The sequence below is a fragment of the Artemia franciscana genome, chromosome 17, assembly GCF_032884065.1.
Source record: "Artemia franciscana chromosome 17, ASM3288406v1, whole genome shotgun sequence".
Taxonomy (NCBI): Eukaryota; Metazoa; Arthropoda; class Branchiopoda; order Anostraca; family Artemiidae; genus Artemia; species Artemia franciscana.
In genome coordinates, this window is record NC_088879.1 from 19712992 (window position 1) to 19730861 (window position 17870).

The 17870-nt window shown below is 32.1% G+C and overlaps 1 protein-coding gene across 1 annotated transcript in view; it reads left to right on the forward strand.

Annotated features, from left to right (window-relative positions):
* The first annotated feature begins 4738 nt into the window (after window positions 1–4738).
* LOC136037507 (protein LTV1 homolog) overlaps window positions 4739–17870 on the forward strand; it is a 60722-nt gene continuing 47590 nt past the window's right edge. The window contains exons 1-2 of the mRNA XM_065720229.1: window positions 4739–4824; window positions 15385–15531. Of these exons, the coding sequence (XP_065576301.1) occupies window positions 4822–4824; window positions 15385–15531 (150 nt within the window). The 5' untranslated portion in view covers window positions 4739–4821. The remainder of the gene's footprint in view (window positions 4825–15384; window positions 15532–17870) is intronic.

Genomic DNA, 17870 nt, shown 5'->3' on the forward strand with positions numbered 1-17870 from the left:
TTCAAAAAGTATCATGTGGGACGGATTATTAAAAATATGCCAACCTAGAGCAGAATCAAAGGAATTGTTGGAACCATTTGAAATTAAGGCCTTGTCTATGTCATTTTTATGCTGATGTAACCTTTTGTCTAGATTCTGATGGGTCCTGCCGACATAGTATTTTCCGCAATCACAGGGTATTTGATAGACCCCTCTTTGGCGAGTAACTGGGGTCTTATCTTTACCCGAATTTAAGAAATTGATGATTTTAAAATTATTAGTAAAAACTACGTACAGATTATTTTTTGTGCAAATATTTTTTTAATTTTGTTGTAATCTTTGGGATATACGGAAGATAGACAATATTTGAGGGCTTATCAATAGCCTCACATTGTGAAGTATCTTCTTCGATTTTACAAGAATGTCTTTTTATTCTACGGCTAATTATTTTATTTACAAAAGGAATGGGGTATCCATTACCAAAAAGAATATCTCTGATAAAATTTATTTCTGCATTTATATATGAATGGGAGCAAATATTTAGGGCACGATCAATGAGGGAAATTACAACTGCTCTTTTAACTTGTGGGGGGTGATTTGAATTAAAGTGAAGATATCTATTGTTTTGTGTTGGCTTTCGATATATAGTAAAATCCAGTTCATCAGCTTTACGAATAATTAATACATCTAAAAACGGTAGTTTATTTTCAATTTCAACTTCAAGGGTGAACTGCAAATTTCGGTCATAAGTGTTAAGATGATCTAAGAAGCCCCGAAGTTCAGCTTCCCCATAATTCCAAAGTGAAATTACGTCATCCATATAACGACCCCAATAGACATGTTTTAGAAAATAAGAATTCAATGCCCAATTCTCAAGATTCTCGACGTAAATGTTTGCTAGTAGCCCAGATAAAGGTGCCCCCATGGGTAATCCATTTTTTTGCTGATAAAAAGAATCGCGAAATTGAAAATACATAGAAAACTTATTACAAATTTTAACAAGAGTCATTAAAACTTCACAATCAATTCCTGTCGCTGAAGTCTCGATCAAGTGGTAATTTTCTTCTATTTTGTTTTTTAATAATTCCTCTGAAATAGTTACATCTATATTTGTGTACATGGAAACAATGTCGAAACTACTAACTATTGTGTTTTCTGAAATACTTGTGTTGCTAAGTTTTTTAATCAAATCTGCCGAGTTATGAATATAGGAATTTTGAGAATACAATAAAGGTTTGAAAGCTGCACAAAGCCATTTTCCAATATTGGCAGCGGGAGCTTTAGTACAAGCCACAATAGGTCTTAAGGGAATACCCTGTTTATGTATTTTTGGTAAACCGTAGAGTTTAGGACAGAAACTACCACGGGGAAAAAATTTATTGTATAGTTGTGGGGTGATTTTACCATTTTGTTTTAGCTGCTTTAATTCATTTATAATATTATTAGTGAACTGATCAGTAGGATCATGAGTTATTGTTTGATATGTAATTGTGTCATTTAAATGCGAAAAAATTTTGTTGTCATAGTCTGTTGTATTCATGACAACAAGTGAATTGCTTTTGTCTGCTTTAGTTATTATAATAGAAGGATCTTTTCGGAGATTAGATAGTATTTTTATGTCATGCAGATTTTCCGGTGTGGAATTAGTAGGAGGCTTAAACTTTTTTTGGCTATTATAGAGGATATTTATTAGACCAGATCTAACTTCATCCGGGTTAGAGACAGAAGGATAGTGTTTATGCAAAGCGGACTCTAGAGAGGAAACTATATCTGCCACAGGAACTTGTTTCGGTAGAAAAGAAAATTTTGGACCTTTTTCTAGTGTTTCGATTTCCTGGGGTTCCAATGTTTTAGAAGAGAGGTTAACGATAGCAGGCCCAGGAGTGAATCTTGGAGAATAAATACGGTTTCTCATCGAAGATTCATTTCGTAAGCCCTCTAATTTTTTATAGAGGCGTTCCTTGGACAAGCGAAAATCGTGGCTAAACAAATTCCTTTCTAATCTAACAACTTGAGCAAAATCAACGGTGGACAGGTTTTCCAGCAAAAAAGTTTCCAACGATATTCTCTCTGAAGAAATAATATGTCGTTTGTGTTTTTTGTCCTTAATAATATGGACTAGGGTTTTTAACTGTAGTGTATGGGCAAATTGCGCTTCTTTTCGGGTATTTAAATGTAATTTATATCTTAAAGACTTGGGAATAAGGTTTTCCTTTCTACAGGATTCTAAAAATTTTTGTTGATTGATAATATTAGCATGTTTTTTACCTAGACTAATAAAATAAAAGATATCATAGGTCAACTGCTCCCCATAAGCTAGACGAAAATAGCGACGAAGACCACACTGCCTTTCCATAACAAACAAATACAACGTAGAAACAATAGGGAAAGTTTTTTCAAGACAATGGAAATTATTTATGTAGATATTTCGGCCCTATGTCCAAGGGCCGTCTTCAGCACAATACAATACTATATATATATATAAAAGGACTTACATCAAATTGTGAGAATTAAAACTGAATATAAAAACACTTATTAAAACAATTTTTTTTTAAAAATATAGCCCTAGCATCCTTACTTCAGCGAAGTTCAACCAGGACTGGCGAAAAGAATGAAATGAAGAAATATAAACTCATTCAAACTAAAGAGAATAAAATGATTAGATGCAATTTCTTAAAGCTAATCTTGCTTGTTTAGCAGCCTGTCTCAAAGGCCTTTTCGTAGTTGGTTCAGTACTATTATAAATTGGTTTAGTAAAATATTTTGTTAGATCATTTTTAATTAAATTTGAGTATAAAGAATTTAGTGAGTATTCCCCCAAGTCCCTGTTCAAAGAAATATTTTTATTGATTTTGAGATTAATTTCAATTGATTCTCGAACCACCTGTTTTATTCCCAAATCATTACTAATGAGTTTTAAATTCTTTATACTCAAATTTAATTAAAAATGATCTAACAAAATATTTTACTAAACCAATTTATAATAGTACTGAACCAACTACGAAAAGGCCTTTGAGACAGGCTGCTAAACAAGCAAGATTAGCTTTAAGAAATTGCATCTAATCATTTTATTCTCTTTAGTTTGAATGAGTTTATATTTCTTCATTTCATTCTTTTCGCCAGTCCTGGTTGAACTTCGCTGAAGTAAGGATGCTAGGGCTATATTTTTAAAAAAAAATTGTTTTAATAAGTGTTTTTATATTCAGTTTTAATTCTCACAATTTGATGTAAGTCCTTTTATATATATATATAGTATTGTATTGTGCTGAAGACGGCCCTTGGACATAGGGCCGAAATATCTACATAAATAATTTCCATTGTCTTGAAAAAACTTTCCCTATTGTTTCTACGTTGTATTTGTTTGTTAAGACGGGACCACTTTCCGAAATGGTGTTTGAGTTACTACAAGAGTGCAGCAACAGAGACGTTGAACTGGTTCCCATACGGTGATCCTTTTTGGAGTACTTTCAGTTGTAGGTTCGAGGATGCCACTTGGAACTGAGATCACCAGTATTTTGTCACTCAGTATTGTACTGAACCGATTCCAAGGATTCAAGCAAAAACTCCCAGGTATTGACTCCTCGTTTCGCTAGGTGCCACATACTTCAGTGATAGCTAAAAGGAAGATTTAAGTAGAATGACTAAAGCCTTGATGTGAAGCAAAATGCATGAAACGTGAAATTTCACCGTTAAGAAAAGATTTCCAAATGTGACAGAACTTGCTGATAGATTGCTTCCCTTATTGCATCTAAATGTAAACTTGAAAAGAATTTATTCTCGGATGAGTAGTGTCAAGATAAATAGCAAAAAATGTCGAAAATAATTATTGAAGCTGGATTGCTCATAAAGCGACGATTAAGAACAAAAGATATAATTTGATGTATAAAGATCCCTACCAAAGGTGAGATGAAGTTGTTCAACTATTAATACCTTTACGTAGCCACTCAACACCCTGGTCAAGAAGAAAAATCCAAAAGTAAAGTTGAAAATGGTCAATGAATATGTATTGCAGTTTTCTTTTTCCTAATGTGTCTGAAATTAACTTTTGATGATGAGATACGACCCTATATTTTTTGTTTGAAATCCATCAACCAGTTTGAAAAAAAGGAGATATTGCATCAAAAAATGAAGCATAAAATATCTTTCCCTTGGATACCAAAAAAACGTCTTTTATTTGTTATCTATTCCAATTTACATTTTGCTTTGCATGATTTTTTATTTTAGCTTTTCGCTTTTTCCAGGTTCTCTGTAAAAAAAATAATTGTCCATGCCAGATGCGATTCTTGCTTTCTCGCAGCCTGCTGTGTGGTGATCTTGATTATGTTTTAAAAACAGTATAATAACTAAAGTGTTAACGCATTATGTTCACAGATTCGGACCTCCAAATAAAAAGATAAAACTTTCTGGGCTCTCTGACACCGAACACTTTTTCGCATCACTGTAGTTTGTCTACTTCTTTCACTAGAAAAGCTTTATTGTGCATTAAGTCATTCTGTTTATGATTTTCTTTCTTTTGTTTACACCCAACTTTTGTTCATCTAGCAAGTCAAGAACAAACTGCTATATTATTGTTAGATTATAATGTGTTCAGCTTTTTTATTAAGTGAAGGTAGAATATAGCTTGTGTTTCATCGAAGTAAGTGGTAATTTATAGCTGACTGATTTTTTTTCTTGAAACCTGAAAAACCTTTATCCAAAAGCGGGATATCAATAAGTATCTATCCATTTGTCAAAAAGGTCTATTGTTTGGGCTGAAAAGAGCTTAAGACTTCGATGCTATTTGACAGCTATGTACATAGTAAGAAAAGGCAACAATTTTGAATTATTATTGAGCACATCAAAATGGTAAGACCTATTCCGGTTATTTTATTAACTAGATGATATCTTATTGACGTAATAAGTGAGATTTTAGATAAGCTACTTTTGAATTTCTTTGAAAGGGGTTAGACTAGGAAAATTAAACTTCCAGTAAGGGATCTAAGACGAAAATCATACTCTGGGACAGTAATGCAAAGCTACTATTTAAACCTTCTTCTGATTTCTTAGTCTTAAAAAGTTATCTACTTCATAGATACTTATAGTAATCTGACAAAACAGCATTATTCCTTAATTTCCAGGTTTCAGTTTTTAATTCTCTGGTTTTAGTTCTGAAAAGTACAATCTTTCTTTGATCAAAATTTAGGAAATGTATTTAGGATTTAAATTTAGGAAATCATAAATTGGGATTAAGGGAAGTTGTGAAGCTGGAAATACTTTGTTGTTCTTTATCTAAACAGAAGATTTATTTTGTAAGGTTTCACTTTATATAGCAAAGATTTTTAAAGTTGTTCAAATACTGGTGCCCTCTAGAGAAAGAAGAAGTGGAGACAGGTATATCAAAATAATTTCCAAGGATATATATTAGTCTGTGTATCCATCCCTGAAAGTTTCATTTTACTAGCCTAATGCCTTTCCAAGATAATAAAAAATAGCTTGTCTAGAATTTTGCCATATAATATTGGGTAAAATTCTAGTTAATTGACTTCTTGCTATCTCAGAAAGGGTTTAGGTTAGGAAAATGAAATTTTCAGGGATGGGTCTACAGGCTAAAGCATGTCCTGGGAAGGTATTTTAAAGTACCCACCTCCACTCCTTCTCCCTCTAGAGGGCCCTGAAATCTGCCTACATGACAGGTCTATACCTATTGAAATTTTGACAAAACAACATTTTACCTTAATTTTCAGTAACTAGTTGCTTTTTCTCTGCTTTTTGTTTCTGAAAATGGAATTCCTGTTGTTTGAGTAGAGTTTTGAGCCATATTAATATTTTTTTTTCAAAATTTAGAAGATGTATTTGCATATCTTTAAAACCTTATAAAATGGAATTGACCAAGGTTATGAAGCTGAAAACAATTTTGTTGCACTTCAATTAAGCAGAATATTTATTTTGCAAGGTTTCACTTTTATAACACAAATATTTGTAAAGATCATCAAAGGTCAGGGCCCTCTAGAGGGAGAAGGAGTGGAGGCAGTTGTTTCATAATACCTTCCCGGGACATTCTTTAGTCTGTAGATTCATCCCTGAAAGTTTCATTTTCCTAACCAAAACCCTTTCTGAGATATCAAGAAGTCAATTAACTAGAATTTTACCTAATATTGTAACTATTTATCTGCTAATTACTGTTAATTTTCTGCTATCTATGATATTTATCTAATTATCTGCTTTCTCAAGTAAATAATGTGTTTATACAACTCTTAGTGTGCTCAGTCTATCTTGATCAGTGGTATCAACTGAGAAGGGCATATTTTCCCCAAGAGTTCTGACTGCCCAAAATCATTATAATACAGAAATAAGCCAGAAATAAAAAATTGCATTCCTATATTCTAGGCTAATGTTTCATTCCTTACTCAACATTATTTCTAAATATAGTGACTACTACCATTATAATTGTTTTTTTGCCTAATTATGTCTTGATAAATATTGAGTAGTTTACATGAATGGCCTAAGAATAAAGTGAACATACCACTCAACACCAGGGGCAGATCCAGATGTGCTGGGGAGATTACAAGTTTTTTAAATAAACCTTTCTTTTTATTACATTATTGGTGTGCTTGTCACATGCCCCCCCCCAAAAAAAAAAATTTGCCTTTGCTCAGCACCTTTTCTTATGCTCTTTCTGAATTCCAAATAAGAATAACTCCTCCATGGCACCTTGCTCTTTATGCTAAAGTTTTTTCAGTAATTTGAAAAAAGCTTTTTATTGTTCTAATTAAATGAACATAGTGTTTCAGGAGTTTTTTTGAAGGATTGGGCCAGAATTGAAACTTTAGCATAAAGAGCAAGGTGTTGCAGACAAGTAAACCTGTCATTTACATATTAATCTCTATTTGTTTCAAGTTTTAGCATTAGTCTTTGCTCTCAGTTAAAAAGACTTGTCTTATTTTATTTAATTTCTGATCATTTTTTAAATAATGCCAAGAAATATGGCTACTTCTCTATGCAAAAATCCTTCCTCTACATGGATTTGTTCTCTAGACAATTCAACCCAGGTGAAAATGTACCTCAACAATTACCCTTAACATCTCCTTGTGTAAAATTAAGACAGGGAAGAGAAAACACTACATAAGAAGAATTTCATTTATGAATTCTGGCAAATTCTCCTAGTGTAAAATTTCCCCCAAAAATTCACAAACTTCCCTCCCAACACGTTTTATAAACCTGGTCATAAATATTGTAGGAATCCGAAAAGCTTGTTAGAATAAAAGCCTAGTTTTGAGGAATAGAAATCTGAGCACTTTATGGGAAAAAATCCAAATTCATGCTCTGAAGAAAACTAAAAATCGTGAATCCAAAAGCCAACAGTTAATACAATGCTAATACTTGTTTTGTATGTCTTTACACAATATTATTGTGGAAACCATATTTTTGCTGATGGTAACTCAGTAGACTGATAAAAGAAATAAAGTGCTGCCAGAGACTATGGAATCAATCCTCCCCTGATAATTTAACTATAAGTACATGCACAGTTCTTATAAATACATAATAGGGAAAAAAGCTATTTACCAAAAACTGGATTTACTAGCTACTTCTGCTGCAACAAGTTTTATGTAACTGTGTTCTAACTTGAAAATGATTGCATTAAATACTTTTGTCTTTTCATTTCTATATCCCCATCTTTGTGTTGTGATGACAAGATTGATATGGCACACCTAGTTTGAGCTAACTATTGATAAGAAATCCATTATGTATAGAAAATGATAAAGATCAATAAAATAAGGAACTTTTGTATATAAACTAGGGTTATATTCAGGCACAAGGATAAGAATAGACAAGGATACAGTTAAACCAAAGGTAACTGATATTAATAGACATTTTCTGAATATAAAGATATAAGAATTTGTTATTATACTGTTTAGTTCAGAAGAAGAGCTAAACCAGATTTGTTGCTTAATATTTCCTGTTCTGAAATAAACTCTATAATCAGAAGATTTTGTACCTCATTACTTTCAGAAAATTCATATTTATGGAATCTTCAGATTTGATTCCAGTTTCACTACATCCAGTTTCCCCCTTCCTGCCAACCCTAGTGCCTGGAGATAGTCCTAGACTAAAGCCAAAAGTTTGTTAATTGTTTATTTTTCCTAGTGAACATTATAAACCAACCAAGATTGCCAGCCCAAAAGTTCCAAGGGTAGCTAAGTACTACCAGGATTTTTATTTTTTGCTATTGTTTTTTTTTTTTACAGGAATTACATATGTCTCATTTTACGACCCTATTCTAAGTGATAATCTTGCTGATTTTGCTGATTTATTAGATTGTAAATGTAATAATTGAACATTTGCTTACCATAATTAAGTAAGAAATTTTTTTATTTGGGATTCTTTTTTATTCATCCAACAAAAAGAATTTTGTTGGATGGGAAATAAGCAAAGAAATTGACAACCCTGAAAACCACCTGCAGTCAGTACCTTGTAGCATATACCATGCTTAGGTTCTTCAGGCAGTGTCAGTAGCTCCTATATAGGTGACCATAATCAATCATTTTTCAGACCATACTAGTAGTATAAACAGTAAGATAGCCAAAATAATTGCTTTTGTTTGTCATACTCTGTGCAGTAGTCTCAGCTTAGTAAAGAGAATAACCCATTTTTCATAAATATTTGCTTTATCTTAGGCAGTGCAATAGGACTGTCTATGATTGGAGGGCAACCAGTCCCCTTCCCATGGACCTTTTTCCCCAAAGACATTCACTTAATATTTTGTGATGGCCATCCTGTTTAGCATTGTTGAAAAATCCGAAACTGTGTCTGGTGATAATGAAACCCCCACAGCCTTTGGGGTAAGGACTGTAAGTTATACAATTTAACCATTGGTAGTGTATATTATTTGTTATTGGGAAAGGCGTGCATTTTTGACCTTTTGTGTCCGAAAAGGTGTAGGAATATTTTAGTTAATTAAAAACACACTATGTGCTTCTGGGTTGTCAAAAGGACGTATCTCAAAAGTGATGCAGAGTTTTAAGTTTGAACTTTCAGGAAATGATAAGGGGGATGATCAATTGACCAAAAGGCAATATATGCACACTACTACTACTGCTATTGCAACTACTATTTATAGGGTGATTACTACTAAGGGCTGGGGATATTAAGGTAAAAATTGTAAGAAATGTTGAGGGAGAAGCTTAACTAATTTAAAACACACTATGCACACACTGGCTGTTAAAAGGGCACATCAGCAGTAACTTACAAATGGCTTAGTATACTAAGTTGAAATTTTTAGAGCATGATGACTGATATTCAACTGACCAAAAGGGAATGTGCATGGTACTACTGCTTTTATTGTTGCTACTACTATTAATGCAGCTACTACTACTCCTGCTGCAACCATTATTACAATTGCTATTTCTAAGGTGATTACTACCAAGGTTGAGAATCTTATGTTGATAATCGTAGAGAAATGTTAAGGGGGACATTGAGATAAATCATAACATGCTATGTGCATACTGGTTGTCAAAAGGTTCCATCATAAATATCTTTAGAATGGCTTAGCATACTAGGTTGAAACTTCCAGGGGGTTATGAAGGGGATATGCATACAACTACTGTGTTACTACTACTACTACTAATATAACTACTACTACTACAACTATTATGATTCTTGTTATTACTAAGGCAAAGCACACAAAGATGAAACTTCCAGGAAATATTGGGGGGAAGTTGAACTAAATAAAAAAAAACACTGTGCATCCAGGTTTTCAAAAGGGCATATCTCAGGAATAGCTTAGGGTCAATTTAATGGCTTAGAGTCAAAAAGGCAATATATGCACACTACTGCTACTACTACAACTGCTACCTATATTTTCTGCACATATTTTGACTGCTACTAAGAGTGTGAAGGTGAAATTTTCAGGAAATGTCAAGGGAAAGTTGAACTAAATTAAAACACACTATGTGCATACAGATTTTCTGAAAGGTATGTCAGCAATATCATGGGAATGGCTTAAAGTATTAAGTCGAAACTTCCAGGGCATGATGAAAGGGATGTTCAACTGACCAAAAGACAATATGTGATTACTACTACTGCTACTACTGTTATTACTATTAATACTATAACTAATACTCTTACTAATGCTATGACTACTAATGCTAAGGTTATGAAGGTGAAAATTTCAGGGAGTGTTGAGAGAATTTCGATCCGAATCAAGACATACTACGCGCATGCAAGCTGTCAAAAGGACTCATCAGCAATGTCTCAGGGACTGTTTAGGGTATTAAATCGAAACTTCTAGTGTATGTTCAAAAGTGTTGAAAAAACAAAACAAAATATGCTATGTGCATACTGCTACCAATGCTACTGTTGCTACTACAACTATTGCCACTACTGAAGCTAAGGGTGAAGTTAAAGGTGGTTTTCTGGGAATGTTTAGGGGCTTGTTGAACTAAATGAGAAACATGCTAAGTGTACTCGCATATATATATATATATATATATATATATATATATATATATATATATATATATATACTAGCTGTTGGGGTGGCGCTTCGCGCCACCCCAACACCTAGTTGGTGGGGGCGCTTCGCGCCCCCCCCAAGCCCCCCCGCGCGCGTAAGTCGTTACGCGCCATAATAGTTACGCGCCATTGTAGTTGTGTCCCTATGTCCCACCTGTGAATATAGATAGATATATATATATATGGTTTTAACTACGTAAAACTTGCGAATATACAACATTCTTTGCTGTCCCATTGTCTTTGCATATAAATAGATTGTCAGGTTTACCGACTCTTGAACATGCAACATATAATGGTCCATGGGAAAACAATCTGTATTCAGATCTATACCTCATGATTCTAATGATTGCCCTTGAGCTTTGTTGATGGTGATTGCTAATCGACCATTCCCTGTCCCGGTGTCCCGGTCGTCATTTACATCCCCCTGTTTCCTCCGGTGTCCCCGTTGTAGTTGTGTCCCTGTGTCCCGGTCGTCATTTATATTCCCTGTGTCCCGGTCGTCATTTGTATCCCGGTGTCCCGGTCTGTATATACATTCGTTTTTTAGTTTTGTTTTTCTCCTTTATTTTTTTCCTTTTTTTTTCTTTTTTAGCTTATTTAGATTTTTAGATTTTTTAGTTTTTTTATTAGTTTTTAGTTTTTTTTTCTTTTTAGTTTTTTTGTCCCGGTCGTCATTTATATCCCCCTGTTTCCCCCGGTGTCCCCGTTGTAGTTGTGTCCCTGTGTCCCGGTCGTCATTTATATTCCCTGTGTCCCGGTCGTCATTTGTATCCCGGTGTACCGGTCTGTATATACATTCGTTTTTTAGTTTTGTTTTTCTCCTTTATTTTTTTCCTTTTTTTTTCTTTTTTAGTTTATTTAGATTTTTAGATTTTTTAGTTTTTTTATTAGTTTTTAGTTTTTTTTTCTTTTTAGTTTTTTTGTAGTTTTTACCTTCTTTTTAGTTTTGTTAATTTTTTTTTTACTTATGTCCTGGTCGTCATTTATACTCCCTATGTCCCGGTGCTTTGTTGATTGCTAATCGAACATTCCTTTTGTCCTGGTCGCTTTCTCTTTGAGTGTCGTCATTTATTTTTTTCTTTTTTAGTTCTTTTAGTTATTACCTTTTTTAGTTTTTTTTAGTTTTTTAGATGAAAATTTTTTTTGGTTTTTTCCTTTTTTTCTTTTTAGTTTTTATTGGTTTTTACCTTTATGTTAGCTTATTTTTCAGTTTTTTCCTTTTTTTTTAGTTTTTTTTTATTTTTTATTTTTTTTAGTTTTTTACCTTTTTTTAGTTTTTTTAGTTTTTTTAGTTTTTTTAGTTTTTTAGCTTTTTTACTTTTTTTATTAGTTTTTAGTTTTTTTGTAGTTTTTGCCTTTTTTTAGTTTTTTCAGTTTTTTTTTTAGTTTTTTATTGGTTTTTACCTTTATTTTAGCTTATTTTTCAGTTTTTTCCTTTTTTTTAGTTTTTTTTAGTTTTTAGTTTTTTTAGTTTTTTACCTTTTTTTAGTTTTTTTAGTTTTTTTAGTTTTTTAGCTTTTTTATTTTTTTTATTAGTTTTTAGTTTTTTTTGTAGTTTTTGTCTTTTTTTTTAGTTTTTTTAGTTTTTTAGCTTTTTTATTAGTTTTTAGTTTTTTTTGTAGTTTTTGCCTTTTTTTAGTTTGACAACTTATTTTTATATATATAGATTGTTTTTTTTTTTTACTTATGTCCTGGTCGTCATTTATACTCCCTGTGTCCCGGTGCTTTGTTGATTGCTAATCGAACATTCCTTTTGTCCTGGTCGCTTTCTCTTTGAGTGTCGTCATTTATTAGTTTTTTCCTTTTTTTCTTTTTAGTTTTTTATTGGTTTTTACCTTTATTTTAGCTTATTTTTCAGTTTTTTCCTTTTTTTTAGTTTTTTTTTATTTTTTATTTTTTTTAGTTTTTTACCTTTTTTTAGTTTTTTTAGTTTTTTTAGTTTTTTAGCTTTTTTACTTTTTTTATTAGTTTTTAGTTTTTTTTTGTAGTTTTTGCCTTTTTTTAGTTTTTTCAGTTTTTTTTTTAGTTTTTTATTGGTTTTTACCTTTATAGTTTTTTTAGTTTTTTAGCTTTTTTATTTTTTTTATTAGTTTTTAGTTTTTTTTGTAGTTTTTGCCTTTTTTTAGTTTTTTCAGTTTTGACGTCACCTGATCCAGTTTTTTCAGGTGACGTCACCTGACCCATCCACACATCCACAGACAGACAACTTATTTTTATATATATAGATATATATATATATATATATATATATATATATATATATATATATATATATATATATATATATATATATATATATGTATATATATATATTATAAATAAAATACCTTTTAAATGTTTTCTTTTTTCTTTTAACATCAATAAATTCAAAATTATTAAGACTCTTAGAAGTGAATATCAGTATATATATTAAACCGTAAATCCACATTCATTTTTTTTTGTATTTCAAGTATTCTTGGTTATTATTGCAATTTTTTTTGATGTTGTGAAAGGTAAAAACACATAGTTCAAAATTTAGATTGTTTTCAGTAAAGTGCAAATTGTGTTGTGGTCTGTAGAAGCCATGGGATGTGTTAGTCCTACTCGTTTTGGGTTTAAATTGGCAATTTCTTGTAATTCCTATCGCTTTGAGTTTCACTTATTCATTGATGGTGATTTATGGATTGTTTTATGCTTGAAAAATTATTTGAATTTATTTGTACTCATCTGTGGTTTAATGTAGCCCATTAATTTTTTTTTGAAAAACTTATTTTGTGGAAAAAGTTTTTAAAATAAGTATGTAAATTAGCAAGCTAAGAAACTCTCAAATATCAACTTTGAAGGAAGTCAAACATTGTTTGTGAAATATGTGCTTAATATCTTTTGACATTAAATGTCTTTGACATAGGAATTCATAATTGGACTTCTATATTACAATATTAGCATCAGGTTTGTAATTGGCAAGCTCTGAAACTCTTAAATGCCAACTTTGATGGAAGTCTAATACCATGTGTAAAAGCTTGTTTAATATGTTCTGGTTCTGGAACATAGATATTAACCTCAGATTTATAACCAGCAACTTCAAGCAATATCAACTACTGACTTCTATGGAAATCAGATAACAATTTTGGAATAGATTGTTATTATTTTTAATTTTTTATCTCGCACTTCTATGTTTCAATATTAATCTAAAGACTTTAGTTACTTTAATTAGCAAGATCATGTAGTGTTATATTCCAATTTTGGTGAAAATCAAACAATCTTTATCAAATAAGTACCATACTGAATGTTGTAGGGATGATGTATTTATACTGCTATATAAATATATTCAATTCTTAACGTTTAAAACAATTGGCTAAATAGCTCCTGAGTGATCATGAGTACAGCAGGCCTATGTGTGCAAAGCTGGAGATGGGAGGCTTGAGTGGTCATGAGTCTTTGAACAATTTTGATAATGGGCATATTCACAGAAAGAATCTGCTAAATATTTCAGTATTGTTCTTTATGAAACTATCATTAAAAAGATATCCATTATTTTTTTCTAATCCTTTCTAGACACTATGCAATATTTATGAAATGGCGATTCATAGGCCACTATTTTTCAGTTATACTAGGGCAAAGGTCATTTGAAAAAACCTCAGGGAGGTATTTTATTTCCCCACTATTCACCCTCTGCCCTGGTTAGTAGCACTGCTCTTAGTTGTAGTTGCAGTAGTATTTGTGGTAGGTGTAAAAGCAGTAATATTAGTCAGTGTAAGTGGTAGTAGCTACAATAGCAGAAGCAATAAGAGTCGTTGTAGTAGTAATGGTAAGAGTCTAGTCTTGACAGAGGGTAATACTGATAGTTCTTGAAGAAACAGCCATCATAATAGAAGGAGTTGTGCTAAATTTTGTTGGAATAATACCAGGGCTGGATGCGTTCTGCAAATGTAAGATTTTGTTTTTACTATGTGAATTGAGGTTTTTTTTTACATTTAAAGTTGTAACATAAGTTTTTGTGCAATTGATTTTGATAATTAATGTTTAATCATTTAGTCATTCTGTATGAATGTAAGTAAAAGAAGGTACAACCATGAATATGTACGAAGTCTGGGGAAGAGGGCTATGGCTCTGTGTTCCTCGTGTATGCCTGCAAATTTTGGAAATTAAAAGCATGGGACACAAAAACACATGATAATAATAATTATTCAGACAATGACTTATGAATTGATACAGATTCATCTATTATGCCACAGTTTTTTTTGTAAATTTGTTTTTGTTCTTTCCTTGTTTCTTTATAAATAGCAAGTTTTTTTTAAAGGTAGTTTTTGTGATTTATTGTAAATAGTTGGAAATTTAGTGATGAATATCAGGTTAGGAGAAAAATAAACCATATCATGTAAGAAGTTCCATTTTAGTTCTGTTGTTTCTTGTTTGTTTTTTCCCTTGCAATTTTTAAATGAGAATATGCTTTTCTTGAGATTGGGTTTTTAACCCTTTTCTGATATGGAAGAAATCTCCATATATATATATTTTAGCTTTGAATTTTGTTCATATGGTTGACCTAGATATACTTTAGGAACAAATTTTTTGTTATATAAATATATATAATAGATCTATATTTTAACCTATTGTTAGGCTTTGTGGATAGATCTTGGAATTTTCGACAATGAGTGCTAAAAAAAATCCAGCATATACGCATAAGATTTATTTGAAAATACATCAAATTTCATTAGAACTTTTTTTTACTGCAAAAATCCACTTAGTGCATCGTGAGGTTAGGAAGCCATGAGTATATCACCCCTCTTTCCCTCAGCTAGTTATGTCAAAATTGACTGCTAAATCCCTGCCTTATCTACATTCTGGTTATTGGTATAGCTTAAAACAATGTCAAGTTAATTTTGGATTACATCGGATTATATTCTGACATGTTTTGTATTCTGTATCTCATTTCAGCCAAAGAAGAAGTTCATTGACAAGAAGAATGCTGTCACTTTTCAAATTGTCCATAGATCACAGCGTGACCCATTGATTACAGATGAGACAGCTCCTTGCCACGTTCTTGTCCCTCTTGAAGCAAAGAAACATGATATAGACAAGCAGGTCCATTTTTATCCTAATATTCTAAAATTTCTTTTTTATCTTTCAAAGAAGGGGTGGAAGCCTTATTATGCTTCAGTTGCTAGTTAGTACATTGTATTTTCTTTATCTTGTGTTCAGTGCAAAAGGGCTCAAGTTTTTTTCTTGGGCTGTATGCACCCGCTAATGCCACTTAGTGGGCTGCAAGACAACGTAATTAGACCTAAATATGGGAACCCAAAACTTGAAAATTCGATTTGTATCAGGGTTTTTTTCAATTAGTTTAGTTTTGATAAGCTGGCGACCCAAGAGGCAAGAGGATAAATCTAGTTTAGTTTTTTTACTCTGTACATGTCTTCGTGAGACTTGTATAGCCGTCTAAGGATAAAAGCATGTATATACAAGCATGGCTTATCCCAATTATTGACAAAACAACTATGTCAAAGTGGCTTTCTGACATATTTTGTGTTCAAAGGAAAGGTATGTACGGTAACAATAATGATTAAAAAAACATATTGAAAATTTCATGCATTTTCTTAGATTATTTTCTTTATATATTGTGACATTTACAATTTTGCTCTCTTATTAAATTGGAACTACAGTGTATACTAGCCCCAACTTAAAAAGTGCTACTACTGCTGCCAAAAACCTGTTGCAGAATTAAACCCCAAAGACTAACGCTCCTTCATTCTCTTTGTTCAATGCGTCAGCCATGATCACCTTCTAGAAAATGTCTAAACTGCACATGCATACTTCTATCTTATGACGGTTTTGTAATATAACAGAAGATGAACTTAGGCAAACTGACTTTTTATACATTATGTTTAGACTTTTCTCAATAGGTTAGGCTTTGATCACCAATTTTTATGGTTGAAGTTGTAACAGCTGTGAAATAAGGAAAATCAGTCTTTTGCCTGTTTTCTAAGCCTGATTTCTCACAGTTTATCTCAGGATGTACTAAAAACTAAACAAAGAAAAAAATATCTCAGAATCTACTAAAAACTACAAAATAATTTTTTGATACCAAGAAAAGATGATGGTTTTGCTGTCATTAATAATAAAATCTTAAAGATTAAAAAAAAATTAGGGTGGTCATTACATTTTATAAAAATTCAACAAACACTTTTCATGTCTAACAAGTTCTGCTTTTAAAAGTCATTTAGCACTTAAAGACAACCTAAGTTCTAATTTGGTGCAAAATTAGTTCAGAATTGTTATAAAAATTAGCTAAATCACAACTCTTGGCTGACTTGGTTTAAAACTAGCCAAGTCTGATTCGTTGCAAAAGTAAGCCAGGTCTTTACCTAGTCAAGAAACTACTTAAGTCCTGACTGAGTGCAAGAAAAGATATATCTCTGAGTCCAACGTTGAACCTAAAATTATAATGTTTAAAATGAAAATATGTCACTAGTTGTAACGCTTATAAGATGAAACTTGAACGCTAGTAACAGATCACCACACTGTAACGCACTTACATGTTTGTGAGGAAGGCCATAGACATTACCAGGGCTGGATGACCAAACAAGCTCTAGCCTTCCCTTTGAAAAAAAGTTAGTGGGAGCACAAGCGGGAGTTTTCTGTTTGACTAAAGCTACTGGTGGTAATTTGGTCTAACTTAGCCTTTTACTTTTTGTCAAAGAGGTGTTCACACATGAATAATGTATGCTTGTCACGGAAATTTATTGGCTGAACTGGTAAGGTGCATTGTTCAAGCGAGGTGGGAACTAGTAGAATCCAATTTGATTGTACTAATAGGTATATACCATCCACTTGGTTTTGCTAAGAGCCCCTGATTGAAGTTTGTAACTGAGAGAGCTTTGGTTGTAAAGTACTTTTGAAAAACCCTTAGGTTTTACAGCTCTTTTGGCTTCAATTTGCTGCCCACCAACTTTTGTTTGGTGTATCTGAATCTCTGAATTCAAACTATAAAACTGAGCACAGGCTATTCTTAATATATAAGCTTTTTCATTTGGTTTCCTTTGTAAGAAAAAAGAATTGATAAGATATTAATTTTTAAGGTGGGGATTTAACTTTAAACGGTTATGCCAAAATATAATCATGGCTGATTGGTATATCTTTTGCCAATCTATGTTATTGTTGTTTGTTTCGCTCAGCTGTGTTGGAAGTTTAATGAGTTCCACGTTCTGCAGAGACTGAACGTGGTAGACAGCTTCACTCACATTGTAATGTAGCTACCACCTTTCCTGAGGACACATTGCGTAATGTCATTAGGAGGAGCTCACTTTATAAAGTAATGGTGTCTCCGTATACTTCTTCTCTTTTGTATGGACTAACTGCTCAATAAGCTGGTAATTATCAGATCACCCTTTGCCAGCAGCAGGTTGTTATCTAATTGTGTTGCA